This window comes from Mycteria americana, chromosome 23, assembly GCF_035582795.1.
Source record: "Mycteria americana isolate JAX WOST 10 ecotype Jacksonville Zoo and Gardens chromosome 23, USCA_MyAme_1.0, whole genome shotgun sequence".
NCBI lineage: Eukaryota > Metazoa > Chordata > Aves > Ciconiiformes > Ciconiidae > Mycteria > Mycteria americana.
In genome coordinates, this window is record NC_134387.1 from 4,215,417 (window position 1) to 4,237,785 (window position 22,369).

The 22,369-nt window shown below is 45.0% G+C and overlaps 1 protein-coding gene and 1 long non-coding RNA gene across 2 annotated transcripts in view; one reads left to right on the forward strand and one right to left on the reverse strand.

Moving 5' to 3' along the window:
• DPYSL2 (dihydropyrimidinase like 2) overlaps positions 1–5,598 on the reverse strand; it is a 55,603-nt gene extending 50,005 nt beyond the window's left edge. The window contains exon 1 of the mRNA XM_075523399.1: positions 5,013–5,598. Coding sequence (XP_075379514.1) covers positions 5,013–5,363 — 351 coding nt within the window. The 5' untranslated portion in view covers positions 5,364–5,598. The remainder of the gene's footprint in view (positions 1–5,012) is intronic.
• A 128-nt stretch (positions 5,599–5,726) lies between these two features.
• On the forward strand, positions 5,727–14,381 carry LOC142419969 (uncharacterized). The gene is made up of 3 exons (XR_012778672.1): positions 5,727–5,789; positions 6,943–7,016; positions 14,252–14,381. It is a non-coding gene; the product is annotated as an uncharacterized LOC142419969 (long non-coding RNA).
• Positions 14,382–22,369: the final 7,988 nt, after the last annotated feature.

The window sequence follows — 22,369 nt, forward strand, 5'->3', positions numbered from 1 at the left end:
CAGCTCTGCTCCCACATGCCATCCCTGTTTAGGGTAAGAGAGTTCATGCAGAACACACACATCAGCTTTGCTGCCTACGTCATTTCCCAACTTGTGGTGTAACAACACCACAGAAGACAGACTCAGATTTGATGTGCCACGAGACAGACAAGTGATATGGGGAGTTAGACATGGTCCTGCAGGTAAAAAATTTCAGGCAGACCTAAACAAGTGCTCAGCACCTACTAAAAACAGATGGCTCATGTCAAATGATGGCCATAGCACTGGCATAAGGGCGGCATGCAAAGCTGCCAGTCTCATTGTGCCAGGCGCTGTATCTACCACCCAAGATAAAGCCTGCATCGCAAGGTGCTGCTGAAAGACCAGAGCTCTGAATTGGCTCAGCTCCAAACAGAGTGGGGAAATCCTGCCCCAGGTGTTTAAGTTTTCCCTCCAGTCTTTAGCCAAATAATAAGTTGGCCCTGTTATCAAAGCCCCTTGCTCATTTCTGCATGAGAGTGGTATTGGTAAATTCCTGACATAACACTAACAGACCACTCCACAAGATGCCCACTGAATGTATATCACATTCCAGCTATGCAGACTGATGGCTTTGAGAGGGATCTAAGAAGTTAAGAGGAATTTGGCGTTTGTGCTTATCGTTGTTAGTTGCTGTATGGGTTGTTTTTTTTTCAGTAGTCAGAAAAACTATTCTGATCCATTGGAAGAACATGCAAGTCATCCTCCTGTATGATTACTTTGCAAGCAATGATTGTCGAAACAAGGCTAGAAAAATTACAGGCATCGTAACAAATTAAACTCAGAACTGCATTTCCAACTGTCTGGAACAGCTTCTTTGTTTTACACAACAGTTCCATTAATGCTCCAGAGTCTATGATTATTTGAGCTCTCAACAACGTCCTGTTATTCATTATTTCTCTCCAGGAATGAACAACCATGATCTTGAGACCTTTGAGGTTTTAGCAAAAAGGCAAGTCACGTCAAAGGCTTCATGAAACTGTGTTTTGCAAGTGATTCCTCTCCTGTCAATTCTAAAATAAAAATATTTTCCTAGTCTCTGTTTATTCATTATTGTTACTTATCTTATTACAATAGGACCCAGCTTTGTGATTTTAGACCAGTAGTTTACACCCAGTGCTCTGCACTTCCCAAAGGTCCATGAACCCTTTCTAAGGGATGCAGAAAAGGTCTATAAAGGTGACTGTTGCACAGGAGAACCACCTGAATCCCTGGAGTAATGACAAGATGGCAATGGGAACTTTAGCTAGCAAGTTAGGAAGAGACGTGGGATCCCAGGGCTTGTACTTGGGTTGAAGTGTCTTAGCAGCTACTCCATGCAAACTAGATTAAAGCAAGCCCCAGGCTTGCTGATCCCTCTTGCAATTAAACCTTGCTTTTCCCTAGAAATGTCCCCTAAAAGACCATCTCTGTCCCAAAGAATCTCAACAGATGAGCAAGAAGGAATACCAATTATACACACAGGAAATCTGGGAAATACACACAGAGAAATGACCGAGGTCAAGCAATGACCAAGGTTTTTCAGAACCCAGATGAATGCATGTGTCTCAAGACTGTTCATCTAAGAATAGAGGACTAATGCCCTGGGTAGCCATTTTATCAGTCCACCTGCTCTGAGACAAGGAAGCTTGCAGCTTCTGCACTGACTACTACGAAGCAGTGCTATGGGTAAGTTCCACAGGTCCCTGCCCTGATGGTATCTGAATACCAAATCCCACTGTAGGAAAGGGGCTTGCACGTGCACAGCAACTCATGAAAGCCAGGCCAAGTGTTTATTGTCTCATTCAAGAAATCCTGGGTTGAACATGACATTCTTGTTAGACTGCAGTGATGGCCCAGCTGAGGTCAGGGCCTCAGAGCACTAAGCAGTGCTCAGACATCGCACAAGTAGCTCCAGGAACCAGGCGTTAACAGTCTAAACAGGGAAGATGACAAAGTTTAAGATGGGAAATATAAGCACAGTTAATTGTGCAAGGCCTGACAGCTGGGAAGTAGCAGAGCTTGCCTCAGATCTGCTGAGTTGCAGACCTGTTGAATAGGTCACACTGCCTCCAGAGGCCTAACTGTAAAGAGCTGCTTAAACTATGATAGAGAGCCTTCCTGGTGCCTCTAGAGATGATCTTAACCCTGAATTATGAGGCAGCATGGCCCAGAGGCAATAAAGCGAAGCCACGATAGATTCCTATAGAATACCCTAGACAGGATAGACACAAAGAGATTTGATTACCCTTATCTTTGCCTGCAGAACAATATATTGCAATTTAATGTGGAATAATTACATTCCTTTTTATCCTCTGGACACTTAAGACCTCAGAAAAATAAAAAATAGCTTGTCCATCTTGCTTTGTTAATTATTTCAGTGGAGATTAATACAAGATCTTTCTATACAGTGACAGAAAGGATGACTGTGTTTTAAACCCACTTTGGATCCAGTCACTGGCTAAAATACTTCCACCTATCTCCATTGCCTCCAGTTGATCGGCACCCATTCCCATCAGCTCACGAGATGGTCCTTTGGTTGCTGAAACAGAGCATGGACCGACCTGTATGTTGATTGTTACATGAATTGATAAAAATTGCAACTATTGTCAGCCTCAAGCTAAAGAAAAAGCAGCAGTCAGATTTCTAGCCTATTGTGAAATAATTTATGCAAGTTATAAATTCAAGATCCTATAAATTAGCATATTTTTCCTTTCCACTATAATTTAGATTCCTATCACATGGAAATAGTGTACAGTCTATCCAGGGAGAACCTATTTCAGATGTGTTATTAAATGCTTAAGGCAGAGGTTTGAAAATAATGGGCCAAATTCAGTTGCAAAACTTCAGAAGCCTTTTAACTCCTATCTCAAATTATTTTAATGCACTGTTTCCTTTAACGCCACTTCCTGCAACGTTATTTTTCTTTACCTTTTTTTTTTTTAATACATTGAGCTTTGATTATCATCATAAATGCATTTCTATTAACTACACTCAAGTAAAGCCAGTTTTACCTGCTGAGGATCTAACCATTGATTCAAGCTATAGATGCAGTCAGCTGGAAAACCACCAAAGCTAAAACACTCCTGCAATAAAGTGCCAATCCATAGCAAGACACTTATAATAAAAGACTGCACTTACCCAAATGCTCACAACCCCTCACAACACAATCCATTGGCATCAGTGTTATGCAAAGCTAATGAGAAACAACACAAATGTTTTGCACTATCCCATTATTTCACACCCTCAGTTAACATTAATACGACAATCTTTAAAAATAGAACCAAAAAACACACTTTTCAAAAAATGTAATTAATATTTTGTGTGCACTTCTGATTTTTCACCATATTCTACTTACAGTTTTTTATTATACTGGTACCCTTCAATCACAAAATAATTCATCTTTTCAGAATTAATATATCACCTGTTTATACTTATGTCCTGCAGGACACCACCACATCAAATTGCCCAAAATTAGCTCTGAAAATGTCCTGAATTGCAAAACCTTTGACTCACAAAGCTGAAAAGGTGTATCCTTTACTCCTGAGATGCACTTTGGTTAGTCCAGCAAGACTAATTAATCATGGAAAGTTACTCAATTAGTAGGCACTTCAACATGGTCAAATCAAACCATAGGCATTTGTAATGGCAAACTTTCGCTTGGGTTTGGCAAATCAGGTTTGAAGCAGCGTGGAGCATATCCCACTCCTAATTAAAGGTTGGTGCGTAGCACTTCTGCAAATCAGGGCCTACCTTTGTGATCTCACCGTAAATGGCAGTTGTTCACACGTGTAAATATGGCTGGATGGGGCCCTTAGGTTACTGTAGTAGGAAAAAGCAGAGTAGGGTCTGATTTGGGGAGGATGGGCCCCCAGTAAGACTCCTAGTAATACTCCCCATTTCTCAGAGCAGGAGAAAGTGGCGAACAAGCCCATATTATAAATTCCAGGCAGACTTCTGCCCTGTATATACAATCCATACCACTAGTAAAAATCAGGAGGCACATCCCAGAAATGGTTTCCAGAGAAAGGACTGCTCTGTGAACCCACTGGGGGACTACTCACAGAAACTCTTTCCCAGTATGCTAGAAGTTTATCAGTTTGCTGGTCGGTGCTTCATTCATTTCCGCTCTTCCAGCCTATGCATAGGAGCCAGCATTGTCAGAGGAACGCACAGAGTATTTCATGGCTGAGTTCTGAATAAAGCTTGTTTAAATCTATTTATTGAGGAAAACCAATGTGCGTGGTCAGCTAGACCTATGGGTTGAATGGGTTTTGCCTCAGGAAAAGGATAGGCTTTATTACACCATGACACACACAGAGAGTGAGAAAATAGCTTCAGGAGTCTTAAAAGACTGGGAGGAGTTCAGTGGGTTTCTAAGAGAACACCACATTCCTGTGAAAGTCCCAGATCTTCCTGAGGCAAAAATTCCCACTGTAGCCAAAGGCCTTGATCAAAATTGGTATTGAAATACAGCTCCCAGGGGTCACGCTGCCCTGTCCTCCCCTGGGAGGAAGGGGTAGGAGTTTCTCTTAGAAGAAGCCTGCAGGGATTTGATCCCTGTAGGTGGAGGCTCATTGATGCTCTTTTGCCAACAATCGCATTTCTGTTCCCGTGAGCTGCATTCACTAGCTGGGTGGGGCACTTTGCTACCGTTGTGCTGGGGGGAATCGCCTAAGAAACAAAAAAGTCGGTCTCTATCACCAAATAGGAAGGCAGGGGTGGGAAAGGGAGGGTGTTTGTGGGTGCGGGGAGGGGGGGAAGCTCCTTTCTTCTTCTGCCCTCCTCCCTGTGCACATACACACACACCTGCAGAGAGCACACGGATAACATTAGAGGTCTGGCAAGAAGGCTCTAGGAGAGATGCTGCTTCTTAGAGGAAGGCATTGACTGCCACATACATGCGAGTGACATATAAGCAAGAAGATGCAGGGTGGAAAGGATACATCCCTTCTGCAGCCTATCGCGTGTTCAAGTTGCATCTCACACACACACGCACATATACATGTACCCACCTTGTCATTCAGGTTCTGCAGCGCCTCCTTCCCAGTGGCACTCCTGATCTCCACCTTTCTCCCGAAATCAACAGATGGTTCCCCTCCCTTCCCGCTCTGCCTGGAATAGACGGACTGAGCATCCGGACCCAGGTGGGCAACATCCTTCTGCTTTGCCACGACTTTGTTAGATCCGCGGCCCACCGAGAGAGAGTCGAAGTCGATGGTCTTGTTCTCCAGGGAGCCTTCCACCGGGCAGAACATGCCACAGAATTTCTGCCGGGGCTTGGGACTACCCGAGCCCAGGTTTTTGAAGAAGGCTGGCACTTCTTCTTCCTCGCCTTGCCGGCCAGACTGCTTCCTCTCAGCCATGGCTTGTGTGGTCTCCCTGCTAAGGGAAAATAATAACAGCGGTAACCAGGAGGATCCTTCACACACACACACACACACACGAAAAGAGGAGAGGGGGAGAAAAAAGGAGAGAGATCGCTCTGGGTCCTAGAGATACGGCAACATCAATTGCAAGGGGCTGTGCCTGGCAGATCCCCTGCCCCCATCGGTACAATATAGCCTGTGGCTCGCTCCCTTTTCTTTGATGCAGTGCAAAGTTGAGGGAAGGTTGGGGCAGATCCTGCTGCAATCAAGGGAGGAGGTTTCAAGTTCCCAGCATCCAGATGGGGAGGGAGGGAAAAGGGGGGGGGGGGGGGGGGGCGGGAAAAAATCCTCACTCTGCAGCAGAAACTGAGGACTGCTCCGGAAGTGATGCGACTGGTGAATTGGCAAATGGACTCGGATCAGGTTGGAGCAACAGCCCCCATCACACACACCCTCTCCCCCCTCCCCTTCCCCGGCGTGCTGCTATTGCTACAAGTTGCACAGAGGCTGGTGGGGACCGAGCACCCCCTCACCCTGGGCTGCTCTGGAGGCGTGTTCCCCAGGCAGGGGAGAAAGGATCGCTTCCTTCCTCCCACCACCCGCTCCCCTTCCTCCCCTAGCCCCGCAATGGTGGAGTCAGGGAGTGCTCCGGGAATCCTATTGTTCCTCACTTTTCCTCAAAGCAGCGGAGCCGGAGGGCGGGGAGCAGATGAGATCGCGGTTGGGTTAGTGGGAGGGAAAATGCTGACTCATCTTTCTGGGTTTTGGGGCGTCGCTGGTGCCGTGACTCGGGAAGACCCTCTTCAGGGGGGGAAAGGGTTGATTGATGGCACTGGAGAGAGAATGAGAAAGAGAGACAGATGGGAGAGGGGTGTGAGAACCGAGGGAGAGAGGAAGATGAGCCGTTAACCAGGACTTACCTCCAGGAGCCGAAATTAGTGACCTTGCTAGTCAATTAAGCCTCTGCAATGCCAGAAGCCCCCAGTCCCTCCCTGCGGGGGATCGGGGGAGGCAGCCAAAGGCGGCTCCGGCTGAATGCAGGTTTCTAGAGGAGGAGACAGAGCGGCAGCCCCTTGCCTCCCCGCTCTTGCCCATGCCGGGAGAGTCCCTGCGCTGGGAGAGGGAGGCAAGGCGGCAGAGAGCGGGAAAGCGAGGGGGAGAGGGGCCGGGACCGAGCGGCCGGGGCCGGGGAGCAGAGGCCGGGCGAGCCCCCCCGGGCCGGGCCGGGCCGGGCCGCCGGCGCTGTCCCTTCAGCACCACCCGCCGCCCTGCCGGCCCGACCGCCGGCCCGGGGGGGGCTCAGGGCCACGTCCAGGGGGGCTCAGGGCCAGCCCCGGGGGGCTCAGGGCCACGTCCAGGCACTCGCACCCCACCCCAGCCCCCTTCCGCCACGCAGCGCCTTGCATGAGCTGCTGGGCTCTAACACACCCTCCTGCTCCCCGTGGCTGGTACAGCTGCTTGTGTCAGGGATCCTTTTTTTACTTCTTCTCTCGGGTTTGTACCTAAATAAACCGCCCCAGCGGCTGGCGAGGCGGAGGGAGGGTTGCCTTAGTCACTTCCGAAGGGCTTGTTTCAGCAGACTACGCCGAATGGCTCTGCGAGTCCGGCTGAGGCTGTGTACGTGGGAGGAGAGACATTTTTATCACAGAGGTAAGTGGTGCAGCACACAATAGGTTTAGCTTGGCTGTCTCCACCTGATACATGTTATTAACACCGCTGATCTGGGTCCTTAAGGCTAATCCATATGCAATATTGCTCTGAACCAAACCCAGTCACCAAGCTGTTTATTACTATGCATTATTCATTGATACACATCTTTGCACATGCATATATTAAATGTTAATTTAGAGGCATCTGTGCCCAAATGGTTACCAAGCACCTTCATAAGATTCAGGCCAAAAGAACCCCACCAAAAGCAAAAAATGAATAGTAATAATAAAACTCTCAGAGCCCTCTCTCCCTGCAAACCACACCCAATTCAATGCATTGGTACCAAAAGGTGGAAAAGAACCAAAACCAAGGTCACAACCAAGTGAAGCCCTATAATAAATGCACAGCACAGTGATAAAAGACTCCAGACTAAAAGGAAAGAAATACGCCTGCAGCTTGGCCCTGAAGGATGAAGATGATGTGCTCTGGTGACTAATGAAGGAGGGAGAAATCCAAAGACAGAGGTCCTCCAGGGGAAAAGCTCCACCTCCTTCCCTTTCTGGGACTGTAACAGTGGATCAGCCATGGTTGTAGCCACACTGATCTCAGGTGCTTTGCTGGGGACTGGAGGCCAACATATGGTCTCTCAGGTACACTGAAGTCCTGTATTATTTAAGGTTTATAAATATTAATAGTCATAGCATTGCTGATCAGGCAGTCCACAGAAGCTGCAGAGAGTGCTGACAGAGGCTCCAGCAAGCTGAAAGCCTTGAAGCGATTGTGTTGACACGTTCTGCAGTTTGCTGAAATGTATGCAGTGGCTTTCAGGGATAGCCTTAAATAAAGCTCATTCATCACTTGGCACGTCCTTGGAAGATGCTCAGATGGCCATGGACACAGGCCTCTGTGGCGGGATGGAAAGAGAATGATCTGCCAATAAGCTAGCCTAGAGAACTCACTGTGAAGTGACTGAGGCAAGAATGAAATCCTGCAGACAAGACTGCAGGATTCCAAACATTTCAGACCTGATAAAGGTCACTCCCAAAAGCTGAGGTTTCTTACCATACAGATCTGACTCACTTTTCCAATAAACCCTCAGGACACGGTCAACAATCACACACTGGACACTCATCTCCAAGTATTTCCCCTTTCCGCACGCACTTGAGGACACACTCAGCAGTGTCTTCAGTTATTTTGTGTTCAGCTCCAGTTGTGCTCACGGGAAGTCTATCAAAAACACCTTACCACAGGCTGATCTGCTGAGTCTCTGATTGGCCTCACATATCAAACCAAAGATTATTTCAGTCACCCGTGTGGAAACTCAGGCACTCCAAAAGAATCACTGAACTGCTAAAAGGAATCCTCCTTTGACTGTATTCTCCTTTTTGGGTATTTCACAGGGCATTTGTATAGTACTCGCTATGCCTTTACAGTCCTTTTATGGACACTGAAAAATACTGGGGTCATTTCAAAAGTTTTTATTTCCCCCTGTGAAACTCAAGTATCAGATCTTGACAAATGTCCAGTTGTAGCAAATTTTACTCATTCTTTTCGTTATACTTGAACTGAAATATTTGGATACACCTACATGACTCCACAGCTTTATTCCTAGGATATTCTTTTTCCTACAGGAAGAGTGCTATCATGAGTAAAGCTGAACCAGCCAGCGCACTGGGAACTTGGACCCCCAAAATCACTCTGACTTTGGGACCAGCCACAGAAACTTATTGTCTACATGAGTCCCGTTGAGCCTCTATAATGTCTGACACACCGGTCTTGTTTAAGATCCTAGAATTCCCAGCCAGATATATCAGATTCCTTACCAACTTTGTTATCATAAAAAGAGTATAGGCTGATGCAACTTACATTTCAGCTTGAGTTTGTTTACAGCTAGTTAGCATGGCACAACTCCTCAGTGGTAATATATTAAAGCAGCAACTGGATATACCCATGCTCTAAGTATGGAAATAACCAATTTTGCTGAAAAATCACCAGATGCTGATAATCCGTGTGTGCTTAATAATCCCATAGGGCATCTATTTTCACTCTGAACTACATAAATTACTTCGAAAGTGACACTGACCCTCATCTGAATTTCATAAACCCAGCATCAATAAGAAAAATTCCTCAGATAACAGCTTATACTTAGTCCCATTGACAACAAAGGTGGAGAAACACTGAATAGTGACATAAACACAACCTGAGAAACAAATCAGGCCAGCTGGAGTTACACTGGTAGCCTTCAGTCTCCATGCAGCAGATTTCATATTCCTATCCTGTAATGAATATTACTTGGTTCTTGCAATATCACAGTGATACAGGAATGCAGAGTAGAATAACTAACTTGAACACTTATTTGCAGATAAACTATTTAGCAATACATGAAAAATTAGTTAATTTTCTCTGTTAATATTATCCACACACCATATAATAAAAGGAACAAAAGAGGGAAGCTGAGTGGAGTCACATCATCAGGTTTTCTTAACATCTTTACACTCTGGACACTTCTGGGCAAGGGACTTCTACTAGTCATATCTCAACACCGCAAAAAAGTAAAGTGATGAATAGAGAGCTTGCACAGCCTGCCTGAAACTGCAGAGGAAAGCAGTGGCAGAACTGGCTTAATTTAAGATTCTTTTATGCTAGTGCACAAAAGTCCTAAGTGACATAAGTACTCACTACCTTAAGCACTGCAGTACCACATGACAAAAGACAATCCCTGCCTGGGGATTTGCCCTGGCAAAGACAAGAAAAAGGACCACATGAAGAGCACGAGGATTTCACCAGGGTCCTTTCGCAAGGAAGTTTTACAATGATATAGAGGGGGAAACGTGAGCACAAAGATATGAAGTAGGCAAGCTCCTCATCAAACAAGTGGAAAATTAGGTGTCTCTACTTACATACTCCCTCCGTGCTACAGTGCTGTGGTATCTGTGGCCTGCCTAGAAAAACTCAGGAGCATAGGACTCCTTCACTAACCTGCGTTGCATCAATGGCTCTAGTGATTTCTGATCTCCTATTCCATCTGGCCAAGACATGCAGGAGAAGTAAGTTACTTCTCCTGCATAAAATGACAACTGATGCTTTATTACATTTCATTGCCATAGTTACTTACACGTGCAGGGTAAGGCTGAACAATCAAACTTGATTTGAATTAGAAACAATGCAATATAAGCTCTATGTTGCTTTATTTGCCTACCATCCTTAGGTGAGATAATTGCTGCAAATCCAGAATTTTCTTCATTATTTAAAGATTAAGAACCCAGACAGAAATTACAGCAGTATATTCTGCCATTAAATTGCCATTATTAAAATAAATGACAGCAACTACTTCCAAATCTGGGGCTCTTCCTATTGCAAATAATTAATTATTAATACTTCCAGTGGGTGCAAAATTTATCATGCAAGGCAGGATCCTATTGAAATTTGGATATTTGCAAAAGCAGAACTCCACAAAACCTACATTCTCCAGTGAAAATGAGCAAAAAAAGAGACTGGTACGAGCCGCCATGCCATCATAAGGCATGGCTTACAGAACTCTAGCCTGGACCCTCCGTAGGACAGGGCCCCTAAGATCTAGCCAGCGCCAGGGTTTTCATGGCAACCAGATATCTGGCAGATAATCACAAACATAACAAGCCCCTCTGCACAGGGGAGATTTACCTGTCCCTGGCTGCAGAGGTACCGTGCTCGATGCCTCCAACATCTGAACAACAGCCCTAAGGAGCACAGGGCAAAACCTCACCAGAGAAAGCTGCAGTTATCCATACAAATGAATTAGGTGTATGTGCCAAAACATGGGCTTATGCTAACTGAAGCACAGCTGACATTCACACTCAGAAGCAAATTCAACTGAAATACTAGACATTTTTAAGTCAGTGGTAATCCTTCAATTAAGTTTCATTGGGTCACAATTTAAGAACACAGTTTTGTCCTCAGAATTAAAGCAAGTTGATACCGTGTTTTCACCTGGGTCCACTGAGAGGAGACTCCATGGTGAAGTTAGCTAGTTGCTTTTACTGAATGTAGAGGAAGATCTTCACGATGCCTGGGAGCACAGGGTCAAAAGCAGAGATCCAATGACCACTCTTACATACGCTGGCAAGTGACTTTCAAAGAGAAGCTGAACAAAGCTTGACTATAAAACCACAACCAAATTTCAAGGATGCTCAGAGCAAGGACTGTGCTGACTTCTGCAATCATCATTGCTTACAAAAGTATGCAGCCCTTAAGAATACCAACTTGTTGCATGTGCCACTGCAATAGCCTGTGAATTTCCCTGCCTTACCACAAGCTGGGAAAGCCATCTTTCCTCTCTCTGGTTGCCTTACCTATTGCTGATCCCTGCATCTGACCCTGTAATTTTCATTTTCTAAGGTGCAGGCTCAGTGTCAAGAGGTGGCAGTGAATAACTATATTTCCAGAATATTCCTTGAACTTTAAGAATCAAACCAAATCCTAAAATACTTCATTGGGTTGGAATTGTTCTGGCATAGCACAAAAACTGAAAGACCAAGTTGTCTACAGAGAAATCATTAACCAACTTCCCTTTGGGATATGATAATTGCTGGAGTGGTTGACAGCTTTTCTTGGCGTTGAGCACTCAAAGACAAGACACATTATTTCAGAAACATTAAAGACCAGAAGAAAGTCTTTTGATAAATGAGTAAAGTCCATTCAAATGCTGAAACAAAGCTCATTTATTTCCATGGTCCTTTTTATTTCTGCTTATCCTATGCCTCTCTTTTCCTTTATGGTTTTGTCCTCAGCAACCTCAACTAATGTAAACCAGCCCTGGTGAATTTCTGCCAATCAAGGTTTGTTGCCAGTGGGTTTCAGTCCATGAAAACAGATGGTTTGAAAGCCACATTGTGCCACCGTGCCCACAGCCAATAGTACAAATATTTAGTCAATTAGAAGGGGATTTTCCAAAGGCACAAATGGAAATTAGGCACACAACTCCCATTGACTTCCAGAGGGAGTGGAGAGCCTCACTGCCTTCAAAATCTCTCCTTACTAATTCAGTCTTTATAAAATAAATGCATGTGAAAGGCACAAGCCTGCTTTGAAATCACACATTTTTCAGCTATTCCCAGGATAATAATCATGGATAGAAGCAATAGGAATCTCTCTAAAGTGTTCAGTATTTAAGACAAAAGTTCCAGCAAAACTGCTGATTTCATTAAGGTCCGTAAATGTCCTGTGACATTTTGAAGCCTTGCAATAGGTTGTGTGGATTGATTATGGCTGAGGATTGAGGTATGCTTCTTCCAGACACTGTCATTAAGAGAACTCACCCGTCTAACCACAAAAAGGCATCATTAAATATTAACATTTCCTCTGAACACCTCCCTAAGAATATGACAGCTACTGGCTTACCACCATTACAATCTGTATGAAACTGGGAGTCAACAGGAAATAGCTATTCATTTGTGGACCAGAAATTGTTTAAAATTTTGCCAGCATTTTCCCAAAAGGACCCAAAATGGACAATGGAAATCTTTACTATTGCAACATGGCTTAAAATAGAGACCTTCCGAGTCAGGGAGCTCCTGTCAAAAAGCGAAGGAGAGGAATGGGTGAATATTACTGTTTATGTCCTGTCACTGGGATCTCTCAGACTGCTCGCTCTCTCTCCAAATAAGATCTTTCCATTGCAAGCATGCCAGAGCTGTGATCCACATGGCTTCACACACCTTCTGAGCACTATGTTAATAAATAATGATGACAACAATAATAGTAAGGGTCATAAAGCATATCATGCTCTATGAATGATTCACTCATTTGACTTTTGAGTGTCACAGCTCTCTGGTTTCCTTTAAGACTGGACACAATAGCACTAAAAATAAAAGTCAGCAGTAAACTCGACGTGAGAAGTATCCCAGACTCACGATAAACAAATACTACTTGGTTTAACATGCTGCTACCGTACTGAAGATGCAGTCCAGCCTCACCTTCCCTTTCAACTGCTCTAGAATCGCTCTTTCCTGTCCCTGCTATTTCATGGCAATTCCTGTAGCATTTCCCACTAAGTGGAACTGCTTCCCCATTTACTAGAATGGAAACACTTAACTCTACAGAATATCCTGGGACATCATCTGCTATGTTGCACTCATAATATAGGCTGATGGGCCATAATACAGGATGATGGGCTTCCTTGGACACTGAAACCGGTTTTCTGCACTCGCAGGCAGCGATGTAATCAAGACTTGGATCAGAACTGTGCTTAGAATATTCAATACACAGGCATGCACACACGCACGTCCCCTGAGCACAGAAACGTTTCCCCTGTCCCTTATCAGAGACTCAAGACTTTTCACTGCAGAGATCCGAGCTACACAAGTTAAAAGAGACGGAGGGCACATCCAGGGTCCAGGTAAAGAAGGGATGCTGGATGAAAATGCCCAGGTGAGTTCAAAAGAAGATGTTACTTATGCTGACGGTTCTGTTTATCAACATCACTGGATGAAAGCTCTACCGGCTCATAGCACAAAAGCATCTTACCCTTAAGCTGCATTAAGCAGCTTCACCTCATGGGCTCTATGTTTGGTGATGGCTTTAGAGCCTATTTTAAACACATCGCACCAGTCTGCACAGGTCGGCACGTAGAATACAGCTCTGAATACACTGTTAATCATGTTTACACACATGCCATGACTTACTTGGTGAACCCAAGGAGAGAGAAAGGGAAAGTCCATTGATAAAGGTAAATAGACTGTCATGCTTTATTCTGCAATAAAAATGCCAACCAGAGACAATAATATAGCAGAGAGAATCACTACACTGGAAAGCTAATGAACATTATGGCTAAGCTGGGCCATCGTGCCAGGTTGATACCATTTCCAACTGCAAAAACAGGGAATAACCCTACTAAAGCAAACAGATTTCCAAGTAGTGCAACACTTTAAACTGAAACAGATAGAATTAAAGCCTCCCAATATGCTCCAAATTATTATTGCAGCATGTCATGTGCTATATAATACTATAAACATACACAAAAGACGCAGGCTTCTCCAAAGGTCTCAAGCAAAGATTTTCTTGATGACCCATGTTTCAAGGGACATGCTGAACTGGGATTTGGTTCAAGGGCAGAATGAAGAATGTGAAGGGCAAATAGTTAAACAAAAATTTCATGCTGGAAATTTCAAAGCAAAAATCAAATCAAGTCATCAAACCCCACAATTTGGAAAGCAAGAAAAGGAAAAACTTCATTTTTCTTCCTTGTTTTTACAAAGGTTTCTCTTCTCTCCAAGTGTGATGTCTGGGAGAACCAATGCTAACTGTTAAGACACATAGGTGTTGCTGAATTTATAAGTTAAGCTAAGAAGAAAAACCTTCAAACAGAAACCTGCACTGGGCTGTCTCTGTACTGCTCAGTTTCTTCATTTTGCTGACACAGCTTGAAAACCTCACCAGGCCATACTGCCCAGCAGGAGAGAGTTCAGTCACTTCTGAAGACGCCTTCAGCTAAGCACTCATATGAGGCACTGAAAATCATTTGTCATTTCTGAAAATCTCATCTCATTACATTTTAAATAGACAGGACAGACAAAGGCAGCATTATTAGCCTCACTGTACACATGGGAAATGAGGCATAGAAATTCAAATGACCCACCTAAAACCGCAGAAGAAGCCTGTCACATGGAGCAATAGCAAGACACTGGTCTAGGCTCTTGTTTGTCTGTAGTCAGCCCTATTTGGGGATCCTCCTAGCCACCACCACTGCTCTGTTCACTCTGCCTCCATAGTTTTCAGCCCTTCTTTCTAGGCAGGGGCAGAAGCAGGCAGAAGCCAGGAATAACAGTAGTAGTACAAAAGAAGCAATGCAAAAAACAGACCTCTTTGTGCTGCTCTGTAGAACCCATTAATTCTGGGGACATTGCAGTTGCTGCTAACATGAACCAATGTCCTCATGTTGCACTTATTAAATAAATCTAATCTTATTAAACTGCATTACAAGCTTTTATTTCATAAATCTGTGTGCCTCCCAGATCACCCAGCGACTTAACTCCTGAGAGGACTACGCCTTTCCTCCCCATAGCTTGCAGAAGGCACTCCTGACAAAACCATCATCCCTGCCGATTACATCGCTCCCAAGGACCAGAACAGGCTCAGAGCGCTTTGCATGCATTACAGGCCAAAGCCCTAGATGCAGCTCATTGCTTTGCAGCTGCGACTGTCAGGATGGGAAACCCCAGCAAGCAGCAATGGGTTCCCTTGAATTAGGGAGGGAGGCGACAGCATGGAGGGTGCTCTGGTGAGGGGATGGGAGAGGCCCTGTGCATCTTGCTGCCATCTGTAGCATACTAATCAAAGGGCTGCCAGCTGCTGCTTTTGAAAGGAACAGTAATGTGTCACCAGCACATGGAGACCCCTCATCCTCCTCTGCCAGGGTATCCCTGCACAGCCAGAGACATATGCCAGTGTCACACCCCACTTTCCCTGGGCAGGATGAGGAGTGACACACAGAGCAATTGTTTCCCCTAGCAGTGAAATGCATACTCTTTTAAACAGTAAGGGAGGACGGGAGCATCTAAGATGCTGCTTTAACATGCACATAAATTTGGTACTGGTGTTTCAAAAAGAGTACAAGTTGCATACCCTCCAATATGGGCTGTATATATGGAAATATTTGTTTAAAATCATCCAAAGAGCCTGTTGTAATTCAGTGAAAATGCAGGGTATTACTAACTCTTCCAGAAGAGCAGTACCAAGAGGTCAGGCTCTGTGTCACATTCTGGGTCAAACAGCCTTTCCTTCCCCTTGTATGCTGGGATTTTGTTTTAATGATCTGAGGTCAACATGAAACAATTTGCTAAACAAACTTCAGTGAATCAAAATGTAACATTTCAGACTGACCTGCCTTCCATCTGATATGAAACATCTCCTGTGAGGGCTAAACAGGCTTTTTTAAGGTTGAGTTGTACTTTTTGTAGGATCAAAGGAAATGTTTGCATAGAAAGACATTCTGACTTCAAAATGAAGAACGGCAGTTTTTCAAGAACCAACATGAATATTTTAACCCCTTAAAGAGGAAAAAAAAGGAAATAAATTATCTCTCAAACGATTTGATGAAGTGTTCAAATCCATTTTAAGCATGGCTCAGTAGATAGATTTGATATTCACTTCACATATTTGGATAAAGAATATTGACAAAGGCCTCACGCTGTAACCACTGCAAACCTCTAGCATGGACAACACCCAGGCTCAAGCCAGTTTAGCTGAGCTAACATTTGGAAGACAGACAGTCAGGGAATGCCCTGGGGATCCCAGCATTGCCAACACTGTCCCACTGCAAGTGTAAGAACATTTCCAAACAACGAGCATGGCTTCAGTATCTAACTCCGACAACAGTGCTCTAAGGTTCACACACGTTACTCTTCAGCAGCTTCAATACTGAAACTGAGATGGGAAAGAAAATGGATCACACCTACATCTCCTGACTGATCTGTGCATCTCCTTGCAAACAACCAGCCCAGATTCAGAAACATGCGATGGCCTCAGCAGTACTGGTAGAGCAATTCTCTCACTGAGATTTAAGCTACCATTCAAGTGTTTTGCAGAGTTCAGTGCTCCACACTTTGAAGTCTGAGCCCCAGAATATGGCAGAATTCTCCCCTGGTCCAATAGTGCCCAATTAGTTTTTAATCCAGATCAGTTTTTCCAGTCTTACAGAGGAAAAACAAACAAACAATCTCCCTCAAATTACTCTCCATTTTCTTTCCCAAACAGAAGCCAACAAATTAGCATTACAGTGGGAAATATGCACTGGCTGCTCTACAGTTTCCTGATTGCTTTGCTAATGTGTGCAAATGTAAGAGTTAGGCAGAGGACTCTAATCTGCAAGGCTGCTTTGGCTAGGTATGCAGTGAAATACACACACATACTTGAGTGAGTCTTTACAAGCAAACCAGCCTACTTTAGCAGACTTACTTCTCTATTCTACACTGCATACCAAAACCTGTCAAGAGAAGCAGCATTGTCAGCTGTCTGCTACACCGCAGGGGGAATGAAAACTCGGGCTCCCTGCTTGGCTCTGCAACTGACTCACTTTGTGACCTTCGGCATGTCACTGGCAATAAAAAAACTGGCTGGATGGCCAGGCCCAAAGAGTTGGGGTGAATGGAGTTAAATCCAGTTGGCGGCCGGTCACAAGCAGTGTTCCCCAGGGCTCCGTGTTGGGGCCAGTTCTGTTTAATGTCTTTATCAATGGTCTGGATGAGGGGATCAAGTGCACCCTCAGTAAGTTTGCAGATGACACCAAGTTGGGCAGGAGTGTTGATCTGCTTGAGGGGAGGAAGGCTCTGCAGAGGGACCTGGACAGGCTGGATGGATGGGCCAAGGCCAATTGTATAAGGTTCAACAAGGCTGAGTGCCGGGTCCTGCACTTGGGCCACAGCAACCCCATGCAACGCTACAGGCTTGGGGAAGAGTGGCTGGAAAGCTGCCTGGCAGAAAAGGACCTGGGGGTGTTGGTCAACACCCAGCTGAATATGAGCCAGCAGTGTGCCCAGGTGGCCAAGAAAGCCAATGGCACCCTGGCTCATATCAGGAATGGCGTGGCCAGCAGGACTAGGGCAGTGATCGTGCCCCTGTACTCGGCACTGGTGAGGCTGCACCTTGAATGCTGTGTTCAGTTTTGGGCCCCTCACTCCAAGAGGGACATTGAGGGGCTGGAGCGTGTCCAGAGAAGGGCAACGGAGCTGGGGAAGGGTCTGGAGCACAAGGCTGATGGGGAGCGGCTGAGGGACCTGGGGTTGTTCAGCCTGGAGAAAAGGAGGCTGAGGGGAGACCTCATCGCTCTCTACAACTGCCTGAAAGGAGGGGGTAGCAAGGTGGGTGTCAGCCTCTTCTCCCACATAACAAGCCATAGGACGAGAGGAAATGGCCTCAAGTTGCGCCAGGGGATGTTTAGGTTGGATATTAGGAACAATTTCTTCACCGAAAGGATTGTCCAGCATTGGAACAGGCTGCCCGGGGAAGTGGTGGAGTCACCATCCCTGGAGGTATTTAAAAGACGTGTAGATGTGGTGCCTGGGGAGATGGTTTAGTGGTGGACTTGGCAGTGCTGGGTTAATGGTTGGACTTGATGATCTTAAAGGTCTTTTCCAACCTAAACGATTCTACGATTCTAATACTAATGATCTGCAAAGATGATAGATTCATTAATTCTTTAGTGAGTAGAAAATTATTTCAGATGTGGGGATTAAAGAACAAAAAACCACAGTAACAAAATTAAATTACTTGAGATCTACTGCATTATACACTAATTAATCAGCATCTCAAAAATCAGGTTTGAGAAATGTTAGTGTTAAGGTAAGCAGCTATCTTCTAATAGGAACCTGTGCACAACTTAGCAAAAACAGTATACCCATCATCTGAAAATCCATGAAAGTCCAGTCAGTTCAGAGGAGCAGGATTTTAAAGCGCATCATGTTTCAAAGGATCTCTCTTTCAATTCAGTGTAGGACAGATTCTGTGAGCAAGCCTAAAATATATTCACACCCTAGAACTTTAACAAACAGCAGCAAAATTCAAGTTAAGGCAAATCTTGAAAAATGTCTCAACAGCACCTTGGGGAGCACAGGGGGATAAATTTTTTGGTCATGCAGAAAAGATGCTCTAACTGACAATAAATTCCAGGATGCTGGGAGGAAATGGTTACCACTATCTCTAGGAACAATAATTAAGTTGGAAACTGCGTTTGATTCCTGTATGAGAACACAAGGAACTCTGTCTCTGTCTCCTCGTTGGAGATGACTCAGTCTCTCTCTCGCCTGTGACTGTCTCTCCTCCATCATCCTTTTTTTTGGTAGCTACCTTTATATGTATAGCCTCTAGCACTAGGTCACTTACAAGGTCACATCACATCATTTCAGTACTGTTCTAGACAAAAATTGTTAATGTGCCAGCACCCCCAAATTCCTGAGCTCTTTCCCCAGTTCTGATGTTCATTCTTTTGACCTGAGCAAGCCACTTCCCTTCTGTGAGATCCATCTACACATTTGTTAAATGGCAGAGATAATATTGACCTGCTGCTCACAACTGGTTAAAGAATAGATTCACCCGTGCTTTATGCTGTTTTCCATGGTAGCAGCAAGTCCCAGAGGGAGAGTGTGCTGGCAGAAGGAAAAGAGCTGCATTGTGTCTGGAGAGGAGATGCCTGGATCGTGATAAAGGAAGACAAAGTCAGCCTTCAGAGACCCGCACCGGTAGCTGCTGAACCCCACTGGTTCTCATTCATCTCGCAAAAACACCACTATAAACTGCCACCTCCCAAAAATGCCCAGCACTCCTTCCTCCAAAGATCCAGACCTGTGCCTGTGTAAAGCTGCTGGCTCCAAATTTCTCCTCTTTGTGTACAATGGACATATGGCGTGTTGCTGAATGCACAGAGACAAAAGGAAGAAAACACAGGCTCACAAAGGAACCCCCAGCTAAAAAGCACCATCCATTCACGGGTTAAAAATGAAAGCAAGCCTTGAGGATGTTTGAAACAGCAGGGTATCAGCTGGAGCCTGCATGGAGGCTTTTCCCATTGCCATTCATAACAAAATCAGGAGGCAGAAAGTTACTATAGCAATGGCAACAGAATGCAGAATGGGTGCTCTTCAGAGGGCAGGAAGAGCTCAAAGAAATGCAGGGGTCTGTTTCTCTTCATCCTTCAAGGCTGCCAAACACAGATCAGCTCCAGTTTGCCCATACACCCCCCTCTCTATATAATGCTTATTGTAGATCACTGAATTTTAGCTTCAACAGCTTAAACAACACTGAAATGAGGCCCAGCTGAAGACAAAAGACAACCATTCACCCACTTACTCTCCAGGTGCTGAAGCAGCCAAAATGTAACCCGTGGCTGCACAATAAAAAGGCTGGGCTCACTTTATATGACGAAAAGCACTGGGCAGTAAAAACATCTGTGGCTACAGACCCCTCCACTAATGCACTTGTTCAGACAGTTTATCACGCCTTTAGCTTTGGAACAGATTTGTCCGCTTCCAACATGGTAAAGTTTTGCTGGTGGATGGATGCGATCCCACTGGCCAGCAGCGTGACAAGGGATTCTGCAACACAGATGTTCAGGATCGGATCCAAACCTTGCCAGAAGATTACCTGCAGAGCTGGACTCAGTGACTGACTTAACCCCTACAATGGGATTCGACACAACTAAGGCTTAAGCAGCACGAGTCCTGGATGTGGCTCATCCGAAACGAATACAATGTTGTTGGTTCGGCTCTAGGGACCGAAGTTTCCACGCGTGCTGAGGCAAAACTAAGCTCATCTCTTAGCAGATCCAATTGTGCAGACACAAACGTGGAAAAGCCCTGGGGAATACTGGACCAGAGGGACTGACTGGGACGGAGACCAGCCCCCTGCAATTACAAGCAACCCCACGACAGAAGTCTGGTTCAGATGCATCCATACAAGATCCTCTCCCGACACCACAGATCATTTTCTAAAAGACTAAAATCACAACTTAAATATTGACCAGGAGACATGGAGGTCATGTTGAAGGGCTATTAAGTGAAAAGAAAGAGACTATCAGCTGAAGAACATTACATTACGAATGTAAATTAAAGCAGCCATAATACCTGTTAACCCCTGGGTCTTTTAACAGATGATGGGAGCACAAAAGTGGCTTAAAATGGTCACTTGTGTCTCCCTCCAGTTTATCCCCATGTCAAATCGAGCAATTAAAATCAGACCTGTAGGAATTTTCCCATTCAGTCAAGGCTTTGGGCTACATTTGCACCCTCTATTACAACAGCTGCAGTCTGAGTTCTGCCACAGATTTACAGTGTAAAAAAAGAGCAGACTGCGGCCACTTTTACATAAAAACTTTCCCTTGCAATCTATATTTTCATTTCTTCATTAGCAGTACCACCCTCTTTAACCATTGGCAAGGCAATGATCAAACCAGCAGTGAACATTCGTCCCCACATGGTGCCTGCTTTAATTTAGTCAGGCACTTCTGATTGCCTGCCTGACGGCTTTGTTTGCCTAATAGATCTTACCTTGTCTTCTCTAATTTTTAATGCTGACCAGTTCTCCGCACAAAATGGGGGTCTGCAGCAAGCACTTATTTCAAAAGAGGCCTCGTTGCCTTGGTTACCAATCATCAAGCCTAGGCCTTTGCAAGCTCTATCGAAATCTACCTTCGCCTTGGTTTTGTTCTGTTTTTCATACCACTGAGAGATCTCTGCTCGCAGCGCAGCAGAAAGCTGGACTTAAATGAATAAATTAAATAAATAAAAAACCTGAGGGAAATGCCCTCGGATGTGCATCATTCATGAAGTCTTGTATAAATCACAAGGTCAGTGAGAAATAACAAGAACAGCAGCAGAAGACACACCGCTGTATTAGTTTAGCCACAAAGACTGTGCAAGTAGGTTTCACAGCAAAATACGCTCAGCCTACATCCTGAGGAGCTGGCACTCACTCTGCTGTTAATTAGCAGCGGCGGCGAGACAGAACTGAAACTGGGGCATCACTGGTGCTGCATGTGCCTGAAGTCCTCGGCAGTCCCTGCCGCACAACGCCCAAATCTTCACAGTCCAGTGAAGGCAAGGGAGGAAAGAAATCCCGTTATACCCATTTTACAGAGGAAGAATGGAAGCTCAGAGGCAGGATTTTGAAAGAGCGCAGCGGATGGGTCTGCAAAGTTTGCAAAGTGAAGGACAAAGGCAGGAAGCGACAAGGCTGTAGCCACCACTTAGAGATCCCTAGCAGGGGCACCCACTCAGTCACTTCATACAACCTGTACCCCTCACCTGAGCCTGTTTTGAAACCGCATCTGCTCAGGCCTCACCCGGCACCAGATCCACAAGATCAGCCTCCCCCTCTGCGAGCAGCCTCCTCTTCTTCAACAGGTAACTGCTGACATGTGGTTTCTGTTCTGTCAAAAGGAGCTGACTTTAGGCCTATGCATTATTTCAACCTACTCAAAAAAGCACGTAAGTCAGATTTGAAGGCTACACACAGGTCCCAGGCAAGGGGTGGGGGGGTGTATTTGGCACATGTACTCAAAGCAGCTTGGATTAAGAGTGCTGAACACTCATCAACGCAGCACTGAGCAAAATTTACACAGAGAGGTTAATCAGTGGCTGCTTTTGCAGATGCATTGAGAAAAACGTTGATGTGTCAGTGGATAGATCTAAAGAAGAAAATGAAGCCAAATCCAATGAAAACAATGCTTACTGTTTCTGTTAACTATTCTCCTGATCCTAGAAACTAGCTGTTTTCTGTATCCACTATCACACAGTTAAAAATAATATCTGATTTTATTTTTTAGCACTGGCTGGGAGAATTGATTCGGAGCCCACTAAGATGATAATACATACTGAGAAAGGTCT